Source organism: Abramis brama (assembly GCF_963993115.1).
Source record: "Abramis brama genome assembly, chromosome: 22".
NCBI classification, from domain to species: Eukaryota; Metazoa; Chordata; class Actinopteri; order Cypriniformes; family Leuciscidae; genus Abramis; species Abramis brama.
The window spans coordinates 21,903,657-21,930,512 of NC_139984.1; the positions used below are offsets into that span (position 1 = coordinate 21,903,657).

Below are 26,856 nucleotides of genomic sequence, written 5' to 3' on the forward strand. Positions count from 1 at the left end.
AAATCGGATGTTTGCTTTTTTCCCCCAGGTTTTGTTATGAATTACACTGGCATTGAGTGTGTGTGTGCGTGTGTGTGTGCGTGTGTGTGTGCGTTTACGCCCTGCTCATTTACAACTCGGAGACATTTTGCACGGCCTGTCACCGAATGTCATCATTGACTGTAAAAGTAGAGAAAAAAATGCCTCAAATTACAGGAAAGCAGCACTGCATTAAAGAACAAAGAGGATCGATGGCAGTACATTAAACTTTATACAATTGGGGGGTGGGGGGGGGGAATCAACTAATTAAAATTGATTACTCTTGCTTTGTAAAAGTGTTTCTGAATTAAATTATTGTATGAAAACATTTTGACCAATTGAGGAGCTGAGGAAGTATCCATTACTGGATTACTGCTGGAATATTTGCGGTGAGCTGGGCTAAGTACTGTTTTTTTTTTCTTTCTTTCTTTTTTTCTCACTGCTGAGTCCAAGGGTCACAGTTTCATCTTTCTCTCTTTCTCTCTGATACATACACATTTCACACATTTTTTATTTCTTTCAAAAAATGTCTAAAAATAATGTTGAAAAAAATAAAGCTATATTTTTTAAGCTTAATTTGACCTTTTAGAGCTGAAGATTCCTGTCTTTTTTTTACCCCTCTGTGACCTTTTGTTATTATTTATTAAGCAACATTAAATTAAATTAGCCATATGAACTATTCTGTCTTATATCAAACACATCTAGTACACACATTTTACAATATTAATTAAAATATGTCCATAATTAATGGTAAAAATCTAAATGTAATATTTTTTTTTAAAGCAGAACCTCAAGATTAGACCTTAAGATTCATGTCTATTTTTTTTAATAAGTGTAACATTTGTTATTATTTATTAAGCAAGTTAGGCATCTCTTTCTCTCTCCCTGAAGAGATCAGATTAAATGAACACTCCGAAACGAGCTTTTTTTGTTTGTTTTTTTGGTCAAAAATCTTTTAAAACCACACTGAGTTAGCCATATAAACTAGTAGGACTTATATCGAACACCTCAGTGAGCCGGCAAAATGCATTGGAAGTGTAATTCTGGCACCACAGACACTTTGGCTCTCTCATTAGTGGAAACAAATGATCACATGTGAAAGCTGGACATATCTCCCAACAGTTAATAATAACGATTAAGATAAATTTGCCCCACATTAACAGAAATGTTTCCAGCAAATGCTCTGCTTTACCATGTTTTATTGATTTACATGTTAAGAGGAAATATTTCAGGTCTGTAATCGAAAGTATTGAGTACTAGTTAGGCTAGCGTTACAGATTAGCCTGGGCTGAGTGAGGCAAGTTGCTGGCAAACGTCTATGTGCATCTGTGTGTATTCAAATGTGTGTCAGTTCTGCCATAAACCTGTGACTTTCCATTAGGCTTAAATAACAGTCTGGTTTATATTTATTTATAATATTTTACTATTTTAATTTTGTACTTTTCAATACCTGTCTTTCCTGTGAAAGTGAAATAGCATGGAATATGCTGTTGATGTCATGAATTTAATAACTAAATGATGTTTTCCAGGGTTTCCACAATCCTGAAAATATAAGGGAAATTCATAATTGCCATTTCCAGGCTTGTAAATAAATAGTCCTGGAAATAAAATTTTAAGATCATGGGTATTTCTGTAGTCAATATTTATTTTATTAGTTATGCCTGATTCTAACGTATAATTTATATAAAGTGAAAATCCTTATCCAGTCATCAAAAACAACAGTTCTTTGGTGGAAAGTGTGGAAATCCTGGATTCCCAATTTTGTCCAGAAGGCTTTAGTTCATACTTATTTTCAAACCTCTGTATATCATATAACAAAACTTTCAACTGTCTTTTTCCCTGCTATTGTATTTATTGTTTTTTTGTTTTGTTTTGGTGGTAAACTTTGTTGTGACCTTTAAGTCATCAAAGTTCAGAACATTCATAAAAAATTGCCTGCGCCGTGATTTGAATATCAGCGCTGTAATCGCGGGTCTCTGTGCTCAATCCACTCGCAGCACATAGAAAATGTGTGTCGCTCTACTTTGTCATCAGTAATGGCTCTTTTTGCATAGATCTATTTATCACGAATGTGACCTTTTGAAACTGGATTTGGTTGCATAAGGAAGATGGGTAAAGGCATAACTGACTGAGATATTCCCTTTTCATGCACTTTTTTCAGTAGTTCAAAGTCGTAAACAGACCGCATAGTTATGCTGAAGACCGTTGGAGTGACTGCTAAGATTTTTGTGATGATAATAAGGGGGAGGCAGAACATTTTAAAGGGATAGTTCACCCAAAAATGAAAATTCTGTCATCGTTTACTCACCCTCATGTCATTCCAAACCTGTATGAATTTCCTTCTTCCGTGGAGCGAAAGAAAATATTTCAGAAAATATTTCCCCCGTGGACCTCTGTGGACTTTCATTGCATTTGGAATTTTTTTCTAAATATTTTCTTTTGTGTTCCGCAGAAGAAAGAAAAAAAGGTTTGAAATGGCATTAAATCTTCCAAAAATCACAATGAAAAGAAAAGAAAGCAAAAATAAAACATTGCTGTATGAAGAATGATTTATTGATGTATGTAATGTCTGTGTCGTGTGGGTGTGGAGTTGATCAGTAAGAATTGATTTCATACAGCTGTTTTAGATTAACTCTCTCTCTCTCTCTCTCTCTCTCTCTCACACTCTCTCTCTCTCTCTCTCTCTCTCTCTCACTCTCTCTCACTCTCTCTCTCTCTCTCTCTCTCTCTCTCCCCCTATCCCTCTCTCTCTCTCTCTCTCCCTATCCCTCTCTCTCTCTCTCTCTCTCTCTCTCTCCCTATCCCTCTCCCTATCCCTCTCTCTCCCTCTCTCTCCCTCTCTCTCCCTCTCTCTCTCTCTCTCCCTCTCTCTCTCCCTCTCTCTCTCTCTCATGCACACCCAGTTTGCTCAGTGTGCTCTCCTCAATAAAGGTCATTTAAGGCAGAAGTTGTCATAATTAGAAGGGCATTTTAAGATCTAATTATAAAAGATTAAAAATACCATTTTGTGCATCAACCCTTCAGGAGTTGAAAGGAATCTGACTGCAAGGAAACCCACATTGCAATTTCAGAGTCGACTCGGAGCGCTTAAAGTGTCCTAGATATCCATCTATGTCATGGAATCATTCATGATAGAGGTTAATTAATATAGAAAGTCGACTACGGTCTCTTTCTCCCTCTCTCCTCTCCTGAAACCATTGTTTTGTAGGAATCTGAGACCAACCTAACACAATTGGATCAGTGTCTATTAGGCCTTTATTATATCAGGGGTGCTTCTTCACAAATGTACAGGGCAATTTGAAATGAATTGATTCACGCTAAGACTGGATCCCCAGACCTGCTAATGATTTCCTTTTAGCTTCCTTTACCCTTTGCTTTTAAGTGCCAACTGATGGCCCCCACCTTCTGCTGTGGTAGCTCTTGTCCTTTCTCACGGAGCGGTCATTACTGTCAACAGTCCTGTAGCAAGATCAAACTCGAATACAGTCAGGCACGCTTTTTGGTCTATAACTTCATTTCACGACACCACCCTCCACAAAATTATATATATATTTTTTTTTTTATTATTATTATTATTTTTTTAGCTATTGCAGATTTATGTTACTAATAAAACTGAATGAATCTATAAACTGTGCCATTTATTTTGAAACAAACAACCGTGCTTTTTTTTGTTTTGTAAAATTCTAAAAGCCCCCTGTAGCTGCCTTTTAAGTGTACATTATTTGCATTTAAAACAAACATTTTGCCATTTTTTATACAATATGAATGTTTATTAATATATAAGAGAAAAAAAATCACATTTTCTTTAAGGGGTTTTTATGTTTTGGAGTCTCTTTCACCGATCATGATATTGAAATAAAACCTTTTCCCTCCCATCTACAACTGATTTAATCTTGTTTGGCTTAATAGTACTTTTGTAAGTGTGTTGCCTTGAGCAAAAGTATATTTCCCTGTTTGACCTGTTTGCAAGGGAAGTCTTCCTTCTCATATCTACTGGTTATATGGCAGCATTTATAAGCAAAACTTCCTCTAACTCTTACAGGTCAGAATTTCTAAAGCGTTTTAATGTTCTTAAAATAGGAAAAAAGTATTCAGAATTCACTGGTTATTCTTAGAATTACATTTTTAGGGTAAGTAGGATAAATTCAGGAAAATTGGGACTTTTTTTTTACATTAAACTGACTGTCAAAATGCTCCTTTATAGACCAGCTATTGAACTTTTAACTTGTTTTAAAGGAGACTGAAATGATGAAAGCATCATACGAGGTTGGCTCTAAAAATTTGGCTTCCCTAATAGGACATTTATATTTTCTTCCCGATCAATATCATCATGTTAAGCGTAACGACCACCTCCTCCAAATTTAAGGCGAGTGTGAGGCAAAAGTGCTCTGTTAAAACTCGGTCCGATCCAAACTCAATAACCAACACGGCATGATTTGCAAGACCTTGTGCAGTCATCATGTTCACGGCGGGCATGTCTCCAGACGTGGCCCTTAATGTTGCTCGGCCCCTATGATTGAGTTTTCACCACTTTTTAGGTTGCACCTGACACTTGATCATTTATCTCATTTGTAAAGATTATCGGTTAGAACAGGGAGCACTTTCCGTGCATTAGCAATTTTAGCCTTACAAGAAACACTAGAAAATAATGGTTGATTAACAAAGAGTATTTACTGGTATTCAGCAAAGAAACATGCACCCACCTTTTTAATTTGAGTTAATATTTTGCTTGCCAAACCAAATGTGTCTTGTACTGACATGTAGTGATACAGCTCTCCCCCTTAAAAGCACGATCGTGCGCTGCTACCTTATACGACAACGAGGGTGATCTATACGTCAATAAGTAGACAAGACTAAAATCTGTGCAATGTGGTTATAATTGATTGAGATGTCTGGGTGGAACTTGCATAAAGCAGCCGTGTCATCTGCAAAGAAAAGCACTTTTCTTCTCCCTGAAGAACAGACGTAACACTCTTGAAAAATAAATGGACATCGCCCTCATTTGTTATCCCACTTTGATCCCATCTTTTAGAGAAGTGTTTACAAGAATGCCGTGCCCCTTCCATCCAAGTAAAAGCTAGTCTCAATCACAAAACGGAGTCGTATTTCAAGCCAAGGAGCTGCGATTTTGACCCCTTTGTCTTTATAATCTTAAATGAAACATTCCTGCTGTTGTTTTTTTCGCTGGCAGTGACTCAATTGAGAATGTTCTTTTCCTATAAAGTGTGATTTACTGTACATGCAACGTCATTTTTGTGCAGTGCATAAAGAAATTGATGGTTTATGCAGTTTATGTGGTGTTTATAGAGCGGGGAAGGAGTGTTTCTGGATTGTAAAAGGCACTTATTGTGTGATTCTCCAACAACTCAAAACCCTCATCCATTCAAATGCTGATTTTCATTCGCAATTCATGTTTGAAGACTTCTCAGAACTGAGCTGAGCTGAACTGGTTCATTTATGAAGCAGGATGTGCTTCAGTTTGATGATGTGGACTTTGCAATTTTCTTGTCATAAGTTTCCAGGTGAATAAATTTAATATGCCCTCAGCTTATATATAGCTTAGTCAGAAATTAATGGGTGCCCAGGCCACCAAAAATAAGAGAGAGAGAGTGGGAGAAAAAATGAGCATTACTTTTTTTTATTTAAATTGCAATATCATGGATTATTTTTACATTTGTATTTTTTCCATGAAATATTGCATAAAATGTTAAGTTTAAAGGTAACAATAATTATGCAGATTGATACTTTAATAAATTAATCTATTGCAATGACACATGGTATGATTTGGTTGATGATTAGAGAATTTTCATAAATTAAAGTATTTGACAAATGGGCCAAATTTACTGGAAAGTTCTGCACGTGATTACTGACACCAATCAAATTGAAGAACACAAACGCAGCCGGATCATTTCCATAACGACCAACCCAATCTACCAAGAGCAGCGCAAATAAGCGTCTGGTTTAAGACATGTTTTTTTTGGGGAGGTAAGTAATGGTGCAAATACCAGTAAATTGACTAGCGCAAACCTTAGTAAATCACCTTGCGTGATTCATTTAAATACTCTCCTTCTATAAATTTTGCGTCTGAAAGGGAAACTCCTACAAATGCATATGCAATAAGGTCAGCTGCAAAAATAACTGTCCACACCTTTACAACGCTAATTTTTCACTGTGTGTCTTTAGTAAATCCTGACAGTTTTTTAACACCAAAAGAAGGTTTGCGCTAGCACAAGCTGTTAGTAAATCTGGCCCATCGTGTTTTTTTGTTGTTGTTGATGGTCAGAAAAAATACTTGAAAAAGATTTAAAAAAAAAAAAAAAACCTGAAAATCAACTCTAGGGGATAATTTTTGACACTGATATAGAGATCCAGAAAGGTCATGTTAACGTAAAACATCGTCGCCGATGTGTTCTGAAACCAGGTGCGACTAAGGTTGCTTTCTATGCAGACACTGCCTCAGATATTTGAAGAGACCAGAGCCTGCTTGCTTATTCCAATTATCGGAATCATAATCTCATGCCGTTCCCTAAATCGTCAGTGCCCCCCTTTTGGTCTTCCTTCTTCATCCAACAAAGTCAAAGTTGTTCCCCATAAATTTAAGCTGAAATCAATATGATGTGTTTTTGAAAGGAAAACCGGGTCCCCTACTCACTCTGTCTTGATTTGTCACCGCAGAATTATACAGCCGTCCCGACTATTACACATTCTTCTCAGCCTATTTTCAAAATGCAATCCTTTTGGATTGAAACAGGTCTTTAGTATATGCAATGCATTACCTAAAACGGATTACCACAGACAGCGCGCTCAATCACTTTTTATCTTTTGCCGCTTAAAGAAAAAGAACAGTAATCAAAACCTTTCAACCTATTAGAGGGATGACTTTTACAATTGAATCACAGGGACCACAGGTGCGATAACGAGGCGGCTCGGCTTTATCCTTGAGTGTGCGTTTCCCCCTATCTCCAGATGTTATTTCATGTTTATCTGTTCTTTAAAAGCACCACTTCAGAGCCCGCACTTCAAATTCATGCTATAATGGTGTTTGAGGAGGAGACCCTTTTTTAATTCTAGGAGAAGCAAGCTAAAGTGGCAGATCAAGGTGCATCTCGAAGGAAAACACGATGGAATCGATGGGAACGGCGCTGCACTTCCGACTACACGTGTTCTGATGATATTTAATTTTCTAGTGCATTAACACTCAGTCATTACAACATGCAGCCTAGGTGATTTGATCATAATGCATTTTCTTCTTTAAGAATCACTGAAGTTTTTAGCCAGGTATTCTGCCGTTATTAGATACAGATGGGCACTTCAGCATTAAGTATAGATTTCCAGTCCCTGCTCACTTAAGGCTAGGAGTTTGTCTTAAAGAGGATAATGGCAAATTAAACTCCATACCCCATTTGTTCTGCAAACCTTGATGGGATAATTTTATAACTGCTGATTCACTCATTTCCTAGATTTATCTCTAAAGTGGTTTGGTGGTCTGGCCTCCATATACTTATTGGGAGGGGGAGGGCTATTTTATAAGTTCCTGTTGTTGGCTGATGATATACCTTGGGGAGTTGGAAATGTACAATAATTCAGCCGCCTTGCAAGAATTCCTGAGTCTTCCTCTCGTTTCCAGTGAAGTTAATTTACTGATGACTTTTTATTATACTGATGAGCTCATTTCACGCTGCAAATGTAAGATTTTTTTTTTTTTTTTTCATCTTCACAGATTGCCACGGCAGTGAGGTTTCTACAAAACCAGCAAGTTCGTCAGAGCCCCCTGGCAACCAGAAGGGCTTTTTTAAAGAAAAAAGGTGCGTATCATCAGTATGTTCCTGAACCCTAATGTGAAATATTGCGTTTTTACAGGCAGAACTGCTACAAGATGGCTCAATTCCAAGACTTTGACCTTACATTTAACCAACTTAATGCTTTTGTTATTTCTTTCAGGCATGAGTGGAATCAGTTTAGTAAAGAGAGCCTTTTTGCAATGTCAGGTTAAAAGGACAGTTTACCACTAAATATTTTTTTTATATATATTGATTTTTTTTTTAGACCTTAAAGAGACGTTTTGAAGAATGTTCATGCTGCTCTCTTACTTTCTTTTACAACAAAAGTAAATGTGGACCGATGCTGTTTAGCACCAAAATGGACAAAAAAGTGCCATGAATGCATCAAAAAGTAGTTAATATGATAAATCTTCTGAAGCCATATGAAAGGTTTATGTGGCAAAATGACAGAAATGCTGGTTTGGCAGACATGTTCGCCATCTACTTCCCAGTTGTGTGGAAAAGATCAGCTTTTACGTTCTGCTGTAAATATCTTCTTTTCTTTCTTTTTTTTACCACTGAATCAAGTCATAAAGGTTTCAGGTGAGTAAATGATGAGGGTCTCATTTTTGGGTAAACTATCCCTTTAAAGACTGCTCAGTTTTAGGAACAGCATGTTGTCCAGTGTCCAAAGATTTTCATGGGGTGAGGTCATTTGCTTTTAAGGGTCAGGGGTCGAGGCCATTGTTGCATGCCCTGGAGGGTCAAGTAGGGGTCGATCGGACTGCAGAGAGCTTGATCCCAGCTGTGTGGATAAATGACCCATCAGTTGGGACGCTTTGGGATCCAGAAAATTAATATTGACAAACCCTCCTGCACTTACAATGGAATTGTCAATTATGCTACCTCCCAGCATTTTAAAGCTTTTACTTAATTTAGCTGTTATCATAAATATTAAAGCACTGGAATGCATCGGAAAGTTTTATCGACCAGAGAAGTAACGTGTTGTGAGCATACATATGCATTCACTCTAAATTCAGAGCAGTTTAGGTATCAATCAATATGTGTGTTTGATGCATAACCCACCATCTCTCCTATGGCAAAAACCCCTTTCAGATCAGATCACCGGCCTGAGTGTGTGCTGGATAGTAATCAATCCTTACGCTGTATTTTGATATTTTTTGAGAGGTTTTTTTTTCTTTTCTTTTTAAAACCCAGCACCAAAAATGACATTGTGATGTTTTAGTGAATCACTTTGGGGGGCGGCAGTGATGGAAACGGAGAAGCACAATGTAATCTGTCTCACTTTACGGCTTATTTGAGTGTTTTGCCAGCAGGTCTTAAAACTTTAAAATCAGTCACATAAAATGACGATCACTTCGGCGCTGAAATGCATATCGTTTTTTTAAATAAAATATAGTCCTTCACAAAGGTCAGATTAGTTTTATCTTGATTACATTGAAGTTTAGCAAGGTCAGCATTGTCCTTTATAACACGATAACTCATCTGTCTCTGCACGGTATTGATAATTGTAAATCTTAGCAGAGCCGTGCTTATCGGACATACAGTACTGTCACGACTTTTCCTTTTAGTCCTTTTTTAAAATGAAATTTGTTCTCTCAGGACTAATTAATGGTAAAGGCAGGTGGATTTGGCCTACGACGGTGCTTATAGAGGGACGGAGGAAAACGAACCAAATAGCTCAATGATCGGTGTGGGTAACCAGAGACAAAATCCATAGATGCCAGCTGCTGTTGTTCACATCAGTGGCTTATTATGACTTCTCAATATCTTTAGCATTTTCCTCGATCAGTGCTTCTCGTTAACAGTAGATCAGCTTCATTTATAATTCACAGCTGGGTTATGCGGCTTAATATGCTGTATGTTCAGGGCGAAATGTGGTTTTCGAATGCGTACGACTGAAATTGTATCCAGCTGCAGGTATTTGCAGGTTCTGAGCGATATGCATCATGTTTGTGTTGTGTAGAAAGTGTGTTTGGTGGTTCAAATGGATTTCTCAAAGGGGTCTACTGGTGCATCAAATATTAATATGCTAGTGTGTCACTGTTTCATGATAGGTCAACCTCCCCCCTCCATGCCAACTCAATAGAAGTCAATAGTGTTCAATGGGTCCCTGTAATCCACATGAATGTGACTTTTTCATTATGCTTCCTGAAAAGGATAAATAATAATTATATTCCCTCTCTCCAAACATTTATTTATCTGATTATTTAATTTTTTATTTTTAAATTCAAGAAAATGAACAGTGTGGTCCTGAAGTCTGATTGATAACTGTTTTGCTCGGAAAGCTTTGCACTCTTCTAGTTACTTTTTAAAGTACTAATTCTTATTTTATTTTTAGTTCTATTTTTTTTTAAATTATATTATCAACAATAATATTTAGAGAAAAACTATTTTAATATTTATTAATTTTTGACACAATGACAGCAGCGCTCGAGCTGATTCCAGAAATCTGTTCAAAACCTGACGATCATGTGCTCTCAGACCCCTCTATGTTTGTGTTATATATAATTCATACATACATGTATCTGTGTACAAGTCTATTTTTTATGTGTGTGTATAATGTATATTTAGATTGACTTTGACCCCTCCGAACAGCAAAACCAGGGAACACGGTGAACTCGGGACTATCATGGCAATGTGTCCCCAGGGTGTGTTTGAACATCAATAGATCTATAGGTGGAAGACTCGGCCTTGTGCTATTGCTATTCTAATTTGATGTTGTATTTTTTATGCGGACATTTGGAGATCTTCGAACGAGGACACTATTTCCAGGTCACTAGCCTTTTAATTACCGACCCTTGTAACCGAGAGGTTATTTATAGAACTCAGAGCACAAAAATGTTTACAACCACAGCGGACGAGTTATCACCAACGCTTCAAGTTTAATTTCTTACGTTTTCTCTGCTCGCTCATGCAATTTTGGTTGGGACGCAGGCAGCCACTTGCACCCTGAGGACCACTTTGCTGTGATATTGCCACTTGTCACGTAGTTATGAAAATATGTTAAACATTGGAATAGACAACTATTCAATATCCTCTCAATGGACTTTCCCATTGCGACGGCTTAATTAAGCCAGCATGATTTAGGAATGATTTGTAAGTACTGTACGTACAGTTCATAATGCCTGTTGTTAAGGACGGATTTCGGATTAAAGTCACAATGACCTTTTTGTTTTAATTGTGGTTCGCAATCAGCAACCTTTTGTCTACATGCAAACGGTTTTGTTTTGTTTTGACTAGTCCCTCAAATGGAAGAAGAGCACAGGCTTTAAAGTGAGCCGTCTGTGAATTTGCATGTGCTGGAAAATCGTCTTGTGTCAGCACCGAGCCATTTCTACTGAGCCTCACCTTCAACAATGTAATTATGTCACAATGTTGTATCACTCTGAAAGCAACTCGTGCAATTTGAAGGGTAGGAGGGAGACTAATCTAGAAGCAAAGTGCTGAGTAATCTTAAGCCAATTTCTCCTTATTAAATTTCTCCTGAAATTTACCATTTTCCCAGTGCCCTGCTGAGCTCACAGAAGCAATTTTAACGTGCTGCTCTGTGTGTTGTTCGTGCAGTGTTTTCAGCTCCATTCCTGGAGTTTTCTCGAAAGTTTAATTTGATTAACATCGTTCATATTAAAGCATGCCTTAAAAAAAAGCTAGCTGAAATGATGGATCAGTGGTTATGAAGGTGACCTTTAATTTTCACTGTTTATGGCTAACACCTATTAATTAAGGATAGGGTTAAGCCAAGGTCAGTTTAATAATTGCTAAATGCAGGAACAAATTCTTCAATAGTAATGGTTGATGTACTCGTCTAGATTATCTTTGGCATTTAAGAGTTTTGTCTGTAATCCACACTATATAATTTTGTGCATCATATCTTCATTTAACCATTTGTGCTAAGTTTTAGAGTTTTTTCCACTGATCAGTGCTTTACAACGGTTTCCCCGATTGTTTCTTATACAGTATATGTACAGTACACCATTTGCCACATCACTAAGCCTTAAGTACCTCCTCATCAACCCCAGACCAGAAATCTGTCCCTTTTTAACTCATATTACACTGTAGATAATTTAGCATTATATTTAATATTATTAAAGTGGCATTATTACAATGAGTCACTTTTAAACTAAAAGCAATCAATACTGTGGGTGAAAAATAGACTCACCCAGTTGCTTCCCCTCAAACTGAAACAGTATGAGAAATATAGGCTGGAAGCTTATATTTTATAACTGCATTTAGTTTATTATTGGTTGGTTTTATAGTCTGAGACACTTGATGGGATGAAAATAGGAAAGAGCGGTGTATTGTTGTGAAGTGTGAGATGAGTATAGAGCTCTGTTGTAGAAATTGACTTCAATTCACACAAATTGCCTTAATGTACCCCTATTATTATATAGTATAGTTTTATTTCCTTAACAAAATAGCTACATAAGCTGTTAACTACATACCATTGCATAAATAGTTAGTTATTTTTTGACAGCCCTGCTGTTATTTATTGTTAAAATTTCAATGTCATTCTATAAAAAAAAAAAAAAAAAAAAAAATATATATATATATATATATATATATATATATATATAATATATGTGATATATATGTATATATGTGTGTATATATATATATATATGTGTATATGTATATGTATATATGTATATATATTTTTATTTTTGATGCCTTTATGCCTTGATATGACATTATGAGATTATGAGAAAGAGGAGAAAGGGAAACAGGATCAGGACATTTCAGAGTGCTTTTTTGCATTGTAAAGAAATTTCTGTTTTATAGGTTTAACAAAACATTAAAATCTTTTCAAGTACTACCTAGTTTGGAATCAGTATAAGGCAATATTATAAGGTGACATTGTTGATCTGTCCGTCATGATGAAGTAGAAGAGGAGCATCATGGACGTTACAAAGATCAGAGATCAGATTTCGGGTCAGTCACTTCCCCCCCCAAACAAGACCTTAATATCCATCCATCTTAATTTCTAATACAGTTTAATGGCATATTTATGTAAATATTTTCCAGTTTTGCTCTATAATAACGGTGAGAAATGTCAAAGTCCCCATAAAATAAAACAATACCATCTTCTGGTGGAGTGGGGAGTTAAATTGGATTCCTGCAGCAAGCAGCCATAGTGGCGGGCAGCTGATGAAGGGGAAAATAGGAAGCACTTTGATTACATGTTGCAGCGTCTTTACACAACAATCTCTCCTACACGTATTATTTACATGCCTTATGCTCTAATCCGTGCTGAAGGATACCTCCGTGATTTCCACCCCTTTCACTCTCTCTCAGTATTTCTGTCTCCCTCTCTTTTCAAGGGGAATGTGATTGGTCTCGGTAAGCATTCAGAGATATGCGCTAATGTTTTCTAAGCAGGTCATTTTACAGTGTAAATCATTACATCACTCTTTGATTGAGCTTTCCAAATGTGGGTGTATATGTACTTATTATCTAGGCTTGTGTTAATTGTATGAGCTGTCCTTAAAGAAAGGTGGTTTAAAGAAGCTGCATGTAATCGCTACACTGTAATTACTGTGGTCTGTACAATTTTACCAATAATTCCCAAAATGATCGTACTGAGAAAGATCTGTAAATGAACATTTCTTTGCTTTTTTCCTGCTAGTTATGACTTCAATCTATGTCTCAGTATCTTGATTTGACGTACACTAACAAGCATGTGGGTTTAGTGATGTCAACTTAGTGGGTAGCACTCTAATCACTTTTCAGATGCATTTGTTCTAAAGATTTTAAACAAATATTTTTAATTATTAATTCATTAAAAATATATCTTATTTTTTATTTTAAGTTTCATTATTTTATTATTATTTTAAATGATTATTATAATATTATTGTATTTTTTAACAAAACATTTTTAATTCACAGATAGACCAATGTTTTATAAATTACTATTCGTTAGTGTCATTGCTGAATTTGCAGCACTATGGTACATGGTACGACATTTTGTTGTTGCTTAGTATAAGGTTTCAGTATGAATTGAATGTTTTGTGAACGGTTGACTTTTAAGACAAATCTTAAGTCTTAAACTCATGTGTCATCATTCTGAATCGGTCTAATGACTCATTCACTGTATCATAAGTCATTAGTTTCGGTCATTACGATCTCTGACTCAAAGAATTAAAATTCCTTTGGGATAATTCACACAGAACTCCTTATATAGCCTCGGAAACGCGATACTGCAAGGTCTTGTGACTTGTTTTTTATAAGTTAAACTTCTTTTAACATGAACGCTGCATTTTAGAATGGCGTGTCATCCGTTGCAAATTATGCAAGATGTGAACACGATCAAAATTTCTTAAATCAATGGCAAAGCAGCGCAGTGGAATACAAAAACACGTTCTGTGCACTTAACAACATTTAGTTAAGTGTAAACACATTCTCAACAGAGTATTGTTTCTAATAAATGATATTTTAATTATGAACGACATTAAATTGTGTTCTCACTCAGGGGAAATCACTAAAAATGAAGTGTGCCCGCTGATATGTCGTTATCTTAAAAACTACAGGCTGAATTTCTCAGATGACTGCTAGTTGGCAGCGGTACAGAATTTACTGTCCTTCATTTTCTGTCTCCACGTTGTGTAATCAGGGATGTAATACTGTATTTCCAACAGAGAAAGTCATGGATTTTCTACATTGTCCTGTCACAAACTTCACCCGGTAGCTTCCTTCAAACCAGTATGTGGACTTCCGGGTGAGACACAAGCCGCTAAGGCTCGGCGCTCTGATCTCTGACCTCGCTAGTGTTCTTCCTGTAGTCATTTCATTATGCTCAAAGGGCCATGAGGGACACTGGTGCACTGCAGGTGTAATACCGCTCACAACATGAAGGTAAAGAAATGGTTCATCATCCCTGATATTAATAGGAAAGAGTTTGCAAGTAAGGTGATGCGACTCACCTCTTGGACAGGAATGGCAATGACCAAGGCCTGCATAAAAGACAAAGGGATTGATGTGGTTATAAATTACTCCACGGCGCCACCTAGGCCAGTCGCTTTTCACTTTGTCATCAGGAGAAGGCGATAAAGCAGGAAAATGACCAGAGTCCTCTTTTTTTTTTTAATACATAAATGAATACGCTATGAGAGCGGTCATTATTTAAGGCATGCAATCATGTGGGACATGGACTTGACATGTGAAATCTCACAGAAACGCTCTCGGTGACCTCCATCTTTACGACCTTAAGTATTTTTCTTGTTGTTCAATCTGGTATTATTATTATAATAAGAAGTAATATTCACCAAGCGATTTCATCCAAGCCTTGTTGGTCTGCTGAAAAAAAGAGCAGCCACCTTTGACAGCCTTTCAGTAAGCACTTTTATAATTGTCCCTGTGAGCTTGTTCATACCCTATGAAGTTCACAAGTGCCAAAATTGGAGAACTGCACTTTATGGCTGGATGAGTCGCCTCATCACTCTTTAAAAAAAGGCTGGGAGAAAAAAAAAACATCCTGAAAATAAGAGCCCAGAAAATAGAGCCATAAATAATACAGAGAGCAATGGCTTTTCCTTTAAATAAATACCGATCAGGTTTATGTTGAAAGACAATAGAAAACGTAGCCCAGATATGCAGTTTACAGTATTTATAGCTGTAATATCGTGGTGCCACCACCGTAATTTCATGCCCCAATGAGAATGGCAAGGTCAAAGCAAATGCTTCGACTGAGCATCTGCTAATATGGTGACTCATAAACAGGCTCTGCGTGTATCAGGTGCACCAAATAATACAGTATAATGAAATACAGAATAGCTTTCCATTATTGTTCTTTTTTACGGTGTCGTCATTAGATGTAATTTATGCCTTAAAAAATTTCATCTACCGGCGGGTCGATCTGAAATGGAGGTCCAAGGGGTCATTCCACAGGTTTTGGAAACTAATAAATTTCTTGTTTCCTTTTTGTGTCCTTTTCCTTTTATATGTAAAACTCACTCTTGTTGTCCTTCTTTTAAATTGGACCTCAAAGGTCTTTCATTTGTCGTCCCATTTTCTTTGTAATAAAGGCATCAGAGGAGACAAAACAGCTGAGTGAGTCCGAAAACCCGAAAAGAAAAGCAAACGCGTTAATGAATTTGCATGCATCTTATTCGGGTGCACGGAGGACCACTTTGTAGTTGCGCAGTGGGTGCTATTTAAGAATTCAAATGACATTACAAATATGTACATATTTGTTCATTATGTCCTTAGAAAACGACCTGCTCGTTCTGAGGTGAACTCACGAAAACGTGAACTTCCTGATAGTGCCTTTACGGTGAGGTGAGTGAGAGGAAATGAGAGGGGGGCCTCCAAGTCTCATTCAATAGTCTGCCACCAAGCAGTCTGGTGTGGTCAGATGAATAGGGAGTCCAGGGACACATTATTGCTTATTGGACAGTACAGGCTGACTGCACCAGCTCAGCACATGGCCATGGCTGCTTCCTGGCACTTTGAATGCCATGCAAGACAGGATGACCAATATTTGCCTTAAATTATTCAACATTTTTTCAGGGCCATTTCAACCTCCACGGAAACTGCCCTCGTTTTAACTTTGACCTCAACCTAGAGTTTTCCACAAGAGAGGTAAAACTGGCTTACATGGTCATTTTATTGAAAATGGTGGCGGTATAAATTTTGTTAATATCATTCTTGACAGTAAAGGAGAATATGGTTAAATGTAGAGAGAGATGTGTCATAAATTCTGGACGTTAACATTTTGCTGCTGTGTCCTCTTGCTATCTCAAGTGGAAACTGCCATTCAAAAACCTCCATAAACTGTTAAATAACTAGGTAATTTTTATCTGACTACATACTCTGATTGGATGAGCCACATCTGAAGTGGTTATAAAATACAGATAATTGCACGTTCACTGTTAATGCGGCTCAAGTTTCTACATTTACAACTATAACAGTCTGTAGTTAGTGTAAACTACAACTAGATATATTATTTCAACTTAAAAGAACTGGTTTCTATTTTAATGTTATAAATGTCATTTATTCCTGTGATGATTATTATTTCTCCAGTCTTCAGTGTCACGTGATCCTTCAGAAATCATTCTAATATGCTGATTTGATGCTCAGTCATGTCTTATTATTATCTTTGTTGAAAACAGTTAATACAATGATATTTTTTTAAATCAGGATTCTTTGATGAACAGAAAGTTCAAAAGAACAACATTTATTTGAAATAGAAATATAATTGTATTTAATTCAATTGAATGCATCCCTGATGAAGAAAAGTATTCATTTCTTTCAAAAAAATGTAACTGACCCAAAACATTTGAACGGTGGAACGATTTGTTTTGATTATGAGGATGATGAAAGCCACTCAAGGCCACTTTTTGGCTTTAGCCACTTATTATTTTTGTTCTGGACAGTAACAGTAATAATACATCATGTTATGCCTACGGACAACAAGCCATTTTTTTTACGTAAAATTCCCATATTCCTATAATTAAACTCTCTCACAGTCATAAATTGAAACTTTTACTGGAAAAGCATGAAACGCAGCGATAAAAACCGCCTGATTAACTATGCATCCCTGCCTCCGCTGCGCTCTTGTATTGTTTTGCAGTGTTAGTGTGGCTCTATGAAGTGTGACTGTGATTTCATACCCAGCAGACAGCAGACAGGGCTGAACAGGCTCAGACTCTGTTCTCTGCCAAGCTCTCAGTTCTCCCCGCTCTATTTAAGCACATGTGGCACTGGCATTTGCCACATTTATGATGTGTGTATTACAGCGCAAAAAACAGCTTGCTGTCTGCTCTTTAAACAGCTCAATTTGGAGCAAAGCTCAGCCTTTTGGCTCTCTGGCAGGCAGCCGTGCCGTATGAAAGCATGTGGAATAGAGTAGCGCAATGCCCAAGGGGATATCTCCAGTAAACAGAGCAAGAGCGTGCGAGAGAGAGACTAAATACGCAATGACAGACGTGACACACTCCAGTCTACTGTGGACAAACAAAGGTCAGAGGGAGTGTGTGTGTATTGTAGGATTCAGTAGATTTATTAAATTGATATGTGTAACTTACAGTTTAATAGAAACTGGAGCCTTTTTAAACCATTGGCTCTAAATGGAGATGTTAAAGCATTTGGGTTTTATGTGCCAATTGTAGAGGAAGCCCATAATGTTTTCCCCGCTTTTATGTCTTCATTAAATGTCAACGCACAAGTACATTCGACTAACAGGCTTTTTCCGCCTCTGTCTTTCCTTTCCCAGTGTTTCTCCGGTCTCTTGTTTGCCGTCTTCCCCATCACCGCTCTGTTTAGGCCCGCATCGTGACGCTTAATCAAGACAAGACATAGACCAGTGACTGCATGCAGTGTTGGAAATAAACCAGCTTTTTTTTCCCACAAAAGGAAATATTAATATTAGATTTTTTTTTTTTTTTTCCTCTCCTGTCATTTTCCATTAGAGACCTCTATGCAATTTAATCACCACTAAAATCATTAAAAAAGATCTGAAGATTAAATTATATTGGCATTTGCAAAATTATGTAATACATTTACATTACAATGAAGAAATTAAAATAATGCATTTTATCTGTCTGGGGTTCCGCTGAGCTCTACCTGGGGAAATATAGCGGCAGGAAATGGACAGGCTCTGTTCTTGAGATCTGACTGTAATGGAGTGGAGCTCAGAGCTTTGGACCTCCAGAGCCGCTCATTCGATTCTACGTCTGCCGCTTATAGTGCTATTAACCTAGTTTAGCAAGAGTTTTAACGTTTAGATTTATTTGCAGGTTGCAAAGGACAGTCAGTGACACGCTTCCATTTATATCACCACTTTTCCCTCTCCCATTACACTGTTTTCTGTCATTTTCAGCTTGTCTTTAGACAGATTATCTTTTGACAAGGCACTGATTCTTGAATACTGGGAGAAGAGAGGTTACGAAAGTGCAGAAAAGTTGATCTACCAAAGCATTATTTTGGAGAAATCTGTTCTGTTGGTTTTCCCCAACGTTTTTACCTACAAACCTTTGATTTTCTCAGTGTTTTCCTTTGCCTATCACTCTCAATACCATCAGATACAAAATTAGTCTAATATTTATTATAAATATTTACTAGCTAGACTACTTAAAATGAGGAAAACTATCTAGAAATACCAAATGATTTAATAACAATGTCTGTGAATGTGACCAAAAATATATGCACAATTACCTTGTATATAAAATATATTTTTTTAATGTTTTTGTAAATATCTTATAGTGGTGATTTGTTTAATGTCATACCACGTTCTTTCTGTGCAGGTCTGACCGATGAGGAGGTCGATCTAGCCATCCAGCGGTCCGGTGGTGTGGATGAGCCGCTGACTGTGGCTGTTCCCGGGCCTACGCACTTCGCTCACCCTGTTCCACTGGCCCCGTACAGTGAGTATAACCACAATCGCTTTTGCTAGGATAGGTGGTCTACCCTATAACCCCTCTACCTGTCCCCTCACTGTATGTTTCCGTGGCCCATGCGCTCCTTAAATATGACATGTTTAGTCTAGTAGATTTTCTCTACCAAATGGTGCGTGACTATATTAAATGAGTCCCCCATCGAAGACATCTCCTCTGTGCTCCCATAATCCTATTTAAACCTTCGCCTGTACATCAATTCAAAACAGAATGTGTGGAATACTTTTGAATATCGTGCAGATATTTTTATTAGCGCCCAAACATAACTGTTATCTAAAGCAAATGGTTTTCAAAGGAAATGAGTGGCGGACGGCATCATTTTTGCGTAGGCACATAATTAATTCCGACACGGCCTTGCGATATGATGTCCGCACCGTTACGACAATCTGTGGTTGGTTGGCCTGCCGAGGGCCTTTCTGCAGCCTCTATCTTTATTACCTCTGCGGGTTATGAGCTCCAGGCCGGCCGCTGATTTACCAATCCTGAATGAAGTTCGCATAATGCTTAACCTGTATGACAATGATTCCAGATGTATTCCACCCTCATTTATTGCCACCCTGTCCTTGACTCCCCGCCATCTCATGTTTTGTAATGAAAGCGATGTTGATGGGATGGCCATGTAGTTAGGCTTCAGCCCCACTAGAGTGGGGGGTTTTATATCAAAACGGCTATGAGAGAATGGCATAATGAGGGGAGAGTGAGGAGATCTTCGCGGGGGTCAGGTTGGAAAGAGGGGGTCCCTCTATTTGATGTCCTTGTTATGGGGACGATGCGTTGGGACCTGCATCCATCTCTGTCGGAGTAATGGATACTCTGATCTCTATTTTCAAGCAGCAGAAGGACAGTAGGGCCTTTTCTGAACCCAATAAATTTGAACGGAGATTGGAAAAAAGGGGAATGGAGGCCATGCTCACACCTTAAGTGACCAAATAAAAAGCAGGAGTGGAAAGTGGAGGTGGAGGTGGTACCGATGTGGAAGAAGGAGTCCCGTGTGGATCTCGAGTTGAAGTAGGAGATCGGTCAGGGTCTAAGCTCAAGGCCTTGCCCAAACTGTCATCATGTGTTTCCTGCACGCCATGCTCTCGCAAGGACACTTAGTTAATGTGGTGTTTACCATTGATACAAAAAGTGATGTTGACAGAAGTCCTTAAAATGGAAGCTTTAGTCAGTTGCAGGTTTGCTGATGTTTTGATGTGCTTGCAGACGTAGAATGTCACTGAGCTTCAGTCTTCAAGCACATTTGATCCTCAAGGCACTGTTTCTTGAGTATTGGGAGAAGAGAGGTTACAAAAGTGCAGAAATGTTTAAAGCACCAGAAAATTATTTTGAAGCAATCTGTTAAACATGAGGTTTTCACCAACGTTTTATCTACAATTATTACATTTTCTCACAAATTAAGCGTTTTCCTTTGCCTATCATTCAATATGAATTAACAGCGTCAGATACTAAAGTAATGCAAAATATTTATTACAAATATTTGCTAGCTAGATTACTTAAAGGGATAGTTCACCCAAAAGGGAAAATTCTGTCATTATTTACTCACCTTCATGTCATTCCAAACCGTAAGACTTTCATTCATCTTCAGAACACAAATGAAGATATTTTAATGATATCTGAGAGATTTCTGTCCCTCTATTGAGAGTCTAGCAACTACCACTTTGACACTTCAAAAGTTCATAAAGAGATTGTAAAAGTAATCCATATGAATTGAACGGTTTATTCAAAATTTTCTGAAGAGATATGATCTCTTTAAATGATGAACAGATTGAGCTTTTATTCGCATATAAACATTCATCAATGCACACGTCAGTTATGGTAAACGGAAGCTCAAGCATGCTTGCTTGACACGCGAGAAGCAATGAGGTTCATTCTTGTGTTACGCAGCACGTTTGAGCTTCCGCGGCAGGTTTGTTCTCATTCATCAAAGCAGGTATGGTTCAGCTTCTGTTTATGTTCGGCTGATCAATGATCTCTTCAGAAAATTTTGACTAAACTGCCTGATTCATATGGATCCGTTTTATGATCTCTTTATCAAATCAAATCAAATCAAGTATATTTGTATAGCACTTTTCACAATACAGATTGTATCAAAGCAGCTTCACAGTATTAAATTAAAATAAAATAATACAACAAGGTTTGTTTCTAGTGGAATTTATTGATTGATAAAATAAAATTAAATATCCCCAAAATATCCCCAACTGAGCAAGCCAAAGGTAACAGTGGCAAGGAACTGAAAAAACTCCATCAAGTGACCTAATGGTGTCCTAAAACTCCATCAGGTGACCTAATGGAGAAAAAAAAAAACCTTGGGAGAACCCAGGTTCAGTCGGGGGCCAGTTCTCCTCTGGCATTTATGAACTAGAGGCCGGATTGTAGTTTGAACTGTAAGATTAAAAATATTATATGAATGCCTGGCCGAAAAGATGCGTCTTTAATCTAGTTTTAAACTGGGAGAGGGAGTCCGAGCAACGAACAGTATCAGGAAGACTATTCCAGAGTTTTGGAGCCAAATGTGAAAATGCTCTCCCTCCTTTGGTTGATCTGGATATCCTAGGTATGACCAAAAGCCTCGAATTTATTGATCTTAAAGAGCGCGATGGATTATAGGGCGATAGAAGATCCGTTAAATAGACTGGAGCTAAGCCGTTTAGGGCTTTATAGGTCAGTAGCAATACCTTGTAATTAATACGGAACTTTATAGGTAACCAATGCAGTGATGATAAAATCGGTGTTATATGATCATATTTTCTTGATCTAGTAAGAACTCTAGCGGCTGCATTTTGGACTAACTGTAGCTTGTTTATTGAGGATGCAGGACAACCAGCTAATAAAGCATTACAGTAATCTAGTCTCGAGGTCATGAATGCATGAACTAACTTTTCTGCATCGGAAACTGATAGCATATTACGTAGCTTAGCAATGTTTCTAAGGTGGAAAAAGGCTGTTTTTGTAACATATGAAATATGATTTTCAAAAGACAGGTTACAATCGAGTATAACACCCAGGTCTTTTACTGTAGAGGATAAAGTAACAGGACATCCTACGATGTCAACGTTGTATTGTGAGAGGTTCTGTGGGCGGTTTTTTGAACCGATAAGTATTACCTCTGTCTTGTCTGGATTTAATAAAAGAAAATTACAGATCCCAACACAGATCCCTGCGGCACTCCATAGTTTACTGAAGTTATGATCGATTTTTCTCCATTCAAATAGACAAAATGGTAGCGGTCAGATAAGTATGATCTAAACCAGCTTAATGCTTGTCCTTGAACACCAGTATAATTTTGTAGTCGATCTAAGAGTATTGTGTGATCTATAGTATCGAACGCAGCACTTAGATCAAGTAAAACTAGTATTGAGATACAGCCTTGGTCAGAAGCTAAAAGTAAATCATTTGTGATTTTAACGAGCGCAGTTTCAGTGCTATGATGCGGCCTGAATCCTGACTGAAACTTTTCATAGATATAATTTTCTTGCAAGAAAGAGCCCAGTTGAGCGGACACAACTTTTTCTAGTATTTTAGACATAAATGGAAGATTTGAAATGGGTCTATAATTTGCTAGATTATTGTGATCTAATTGTGGTTTCTTAATGAGAGGTTTTATAACTGCCAGTTTAAATGTTCTTGGAACATGACCTAAAGATAAAGATGAGTTAATAATATTGAGGAGAGGCTCTTCCACTACAGGTAACACTTCTTTCAGTAGTTTAGTTGGTATAGGATCTAATAAACATGTTGTTGTTTTAGATGAAGTGATAAGTTTATTTAACTCTTTTTGTTCTATAGCACTGTAATTGCTTTACTGTAACTTTATGAACTTTTTGAAGTGTCAAAGTGGTAGTTACATGAACTGTCAATGGAGGGAAAGAAATCTCTCAGATTTCATTAAAAAATATATATCTTCATTTGTGTTCCAAAGATGAATGAAAGGGGAACTTATGGTTTTGGAAAGACATGAGGGTGAGTAAATAATGACATAAGTTTTGGGTTAACTAACCCTTTAAATGATAATATATGAAATATATACAGTATATATGTGTGTGTGATTTAAGGAGATATGTATTTCATATTGTATACATATTTTAAAAGAAATATATAAATATGTATTTAATATGAAATGCATACATATGTACTTAAATCATGGTTTTAGGAGTAGTAAGTGATCATTAAAACCATTTTAATTAAAAGGAGGAAAAAAAAGCTCAAGAATCAGGGCCAGATTTTATTTATGGTGTCCCTAACAGACCTCTCATATAATTAATCAGATAAAAACTGCCTGTTTAGTTATGCTCTCTCTGTTTAGCAAAAAATGAAAAAGTAGTATTGCTTTGCTAGTCTATTAGCGAGCCTGTCTATTTGTATTCAGTAGAGCAGTTTCAAACAAATTACAGTAACACACCTGTTCCGCAGACCTCGCTATGTTACAAAATGGAGCATTTTGTATCTGACATGTTGACCTGCCAGAGCCAGGCTTGCTTTAATTACTTCTCTGTTTGGTGTGCCGTTAAACATTTGCATGATAATTTCTCCCTCCTTTCTGTTGGCTGAGCCTTGCCAGATTGCCTCAGCGTGAATTGAAACTGCTGCTCTTGCTTTCACAAGCTGGTTAAAACATAACTTAAAGCTGAAGTTTCATTTGATGTCATTTGATGTTACAACACTCTCTCATATCCAACATTAATATGCCAGCTATATGTAAGCCATTGGTAAGTGGATTCTCTGAAAAGACGCTTTTAAAACTTGGCTTGTTTGTTTGAGGTTCCCGACCAGCGCGAGCCACAGCAGCATTGGCTCAACCAATGATGTGAGTTTGGGGCGGGGCCATGTTTTTGCCCGACTAATGACTCTTTTGAGTTTTTCTCTAATGCCTGATTGTTAATTTTCTGACACCTGGATGGTTTGACCATTGATTTTTCATATGGTTTATCATCAGAATGTTGACTTGTATAAATAACTTCAATCTTATAGCTGTTAGCAGGATATCTGTCTGATCTCACTTTAAAAGAAGAGCGTTTTCAGAGCATGTTCTTTGTTTTGAATCTGCACTGAACTGTTTTTTCAGAGTTTTTCGCCTCCTGTCAGGTCAACTGTCTCTCTCAGAGAATGAGGGTGAGGGGTGAGGAGGGACTCTTTGATGTGGGCTTTCATTTCCTGATAGTCCCTGATAATACTGTGCTTATGTGACATTCACACCTCATCTCACCGCTTGTGAGCACTTGTGTGAGGTCTCAGTAGAAACCGTTCGAGTGATCTTTTAAACGATTCTCATTTCCATTTCTTCAAGATCACAATTACCCTTAACAGTGTGATTTTTCCACTCAAATATTGTATGCGGGAGTTTCCGTTAAGCTCAGTCATAGCTTATGAAATTGCTCATTTTCTGTTTTACAGTAATGTGGTACTTAATCTAGATGTTCAGATGTAGTTTACAACGTGTAATCAGAATCCCCCCCCCCCCCCTTCCTTCTAGGAACAAGAGCTCCAATTCATATAGACCTGTTTAAACTATAAAACTTAGTCCAGTGTTGACGCCTTTTGTACAGTAGTTTGACGCAAATGATAAAGCTGTAAGGGGTAGAAATACAGTCAGCAGTTTCAATTTTTTTGTTTTGTGGAGATTATTTGTTATAAAATATATTTCATTTAAATATTTAACATTTTAAATAAAATATTTAATATAAATATTTTAAATATATATATTTTTTGCTGTATTATTCATTCTGCACATGGATACACATTTTTTAACCATAAATTTGACCAAACACTAAGTTGCAGAACATGAGATTCTAAATATTTAGCTAAAATATCAGTAAAGTTTGCTTTCCTGCATGCTTTTTACTAAAACACAAGCAAGAATCATATTTACTAATTTTCAAATGAATACACCAATATAAGAATAAACAGCAGTGTTTACCTACATGTATTTTTACTAAAGCTTTTTAGTATATGAAAAAATATGAGGGGTGTTCTGTGAATTACTATATTCTGTTCTATTACTATATTATTTATAATATTATTATTATTATAAAATGGATACTTTATACTGATTCACAGAAATGGTCTGAGTAACCAGTGCCATCTTAAGCAAAAAACAAACAAAAAATTTACACAAATGATTTTACAAATAAGATTTTCTCAGAAAGCCCTGTGTTGCACGATGAAGCCATTGAATACACTGTATTTCTGTACATCACAGCTTTGCTTCTTTCATGTCAAATTAAATATGGCATCTACCAGAAGGTCCACCACAGCTTTTCCCAGCGTTTGGCTAATAGATGGGCTTGTTGTATTTGTGTGTGTCCCTGCAGGTCCCTCAGGTTACAGATGGAGAGACTACAGTGCCATGGCTGTCATCATGGCAGGAATGGCCTTTGGCTTCTATCATCTCTACCGGGTATGTTTAAGAGCCACCGATAGCAATTTTTTTTAAATGTATACATTTTTCTGAGAACTAAAGCTTTTCCCAGCATTTCTGCTTTTGTATGAGTTTCTTTACATTGAGTAAATCATTGTAGTTACAGTCAATCTGTCCAACGTCATCAGAATGAGCTCATCTCAACCCCTAGATCTTTTCTTTGTTTTCCCTTTCGGAAAAACCCGACGGCAGTGCTGCTTTCCACACGATTTTGTAAGTGGGCGCGGATGGGTGCGTGGGCCCTCAGGCCCCGTCGAGTAAGAGATAGACCCCGTTTCTTGGTAAACCTACACTACCCACAGGGGCATTTGGACTCCATTACTGTGTTTAATAAGACAATGAAAATAGAGCAGTGGGCTTCAAGAGAGCATTTCCAATGACATCGAATGGAACTCCCATGACGTCATGATTAGGAACTCATGTTCAGCTTCCTAAGCTTCCGTCTGCACTCAGCCACTTCAGTCAGTCAGTTCCTCTGCTGCTCTCAGCACACGCGGGTTTATGAAACCATTCTCCATCTCCAGTAGCCCACCTGACTGCTGTTATTTTAACACCAAAAGTCACATTTTCCTTTAACAAGAGTGTGTTTTACAATCTGAAACTGTAGCTTGTTCAGTACTCAAAATGATCTTTTGAGAATTCGACATCAACTCTCGTTTTTATCAACTTTCATTTTTACTCATTCCCATTTCTGGTGCTTGCTCAGGAAAGTCATTACTGTTACTATTGCCGTTTCATTGTTACTATTATTATTTGAGCAAATCCCCAACCTTAGTTATAGAACCAAATAAACATGAATGAACATCAGAGAATGAACAACATGAAAGAAACGGTATCACTTATCAATATCCCTATCAAGTCTCATGTAATCGCTCAATCTGTGTTTCATCTGCGGAAAGACATCAATAAAACAGCTTGTTAAATTTCACCTCAGAAAAGGCATTCAATAACCATATACTCGATAGTTGGCTAGAAAAATTAACTCTAGACAGGAGCATTTTTCAAAAAATATGTACTATATTCATATTTTCCTCTTATTAAAGTTATAATTTCAGCAAATAAAAAAAACTGCATGAAATGCAACTGGGTTCCCTGTATAGTTTACATTATTAGTTGAGAGATTTCTTTCCTTGAGAAAAATTAACATGTACCGTATCTGATATCTTAATGAATCGATATTCAGTCAAATGGAGTCTATATCAGAATTTGATAGCGAATCGCAAGCTTATGTATAGAAATTGTCCAAGCCCTG

General features: G+C 37.1%; 1 protein-coding gene across 2 annotated transcripts in view; it reads left to right on the top strand.

Moving 5' to 3' along the window:
* The window catches only part of pex14 (peroxisomal biogenesis factor 14), a 71,034-nt gene that overhangs the window by 25,468 nt on the left and 18,710 nt on the right, over window positions 1-26,856 (top strand). For both annotated transcript variants that reach the window (XM_084099382.1, XM_084099383.1), the window contains exons 3-5: window positions 7,739-7,823; window positions 19,040-19,159; window positions 25,498-25,583. In XM_084099382.1, the coding sequence (XP_083955508.1) occupies window positions 7,739-7,823; window positions 19,040-19,159; window positions 25,498-25,583 (291 nt within the window). The remainder of the gene's footprint in view (window positions 1-7,738; window positions 7,824-19,039; window positions 19,160-25,497; window positions 25,584-26,856) is intronic.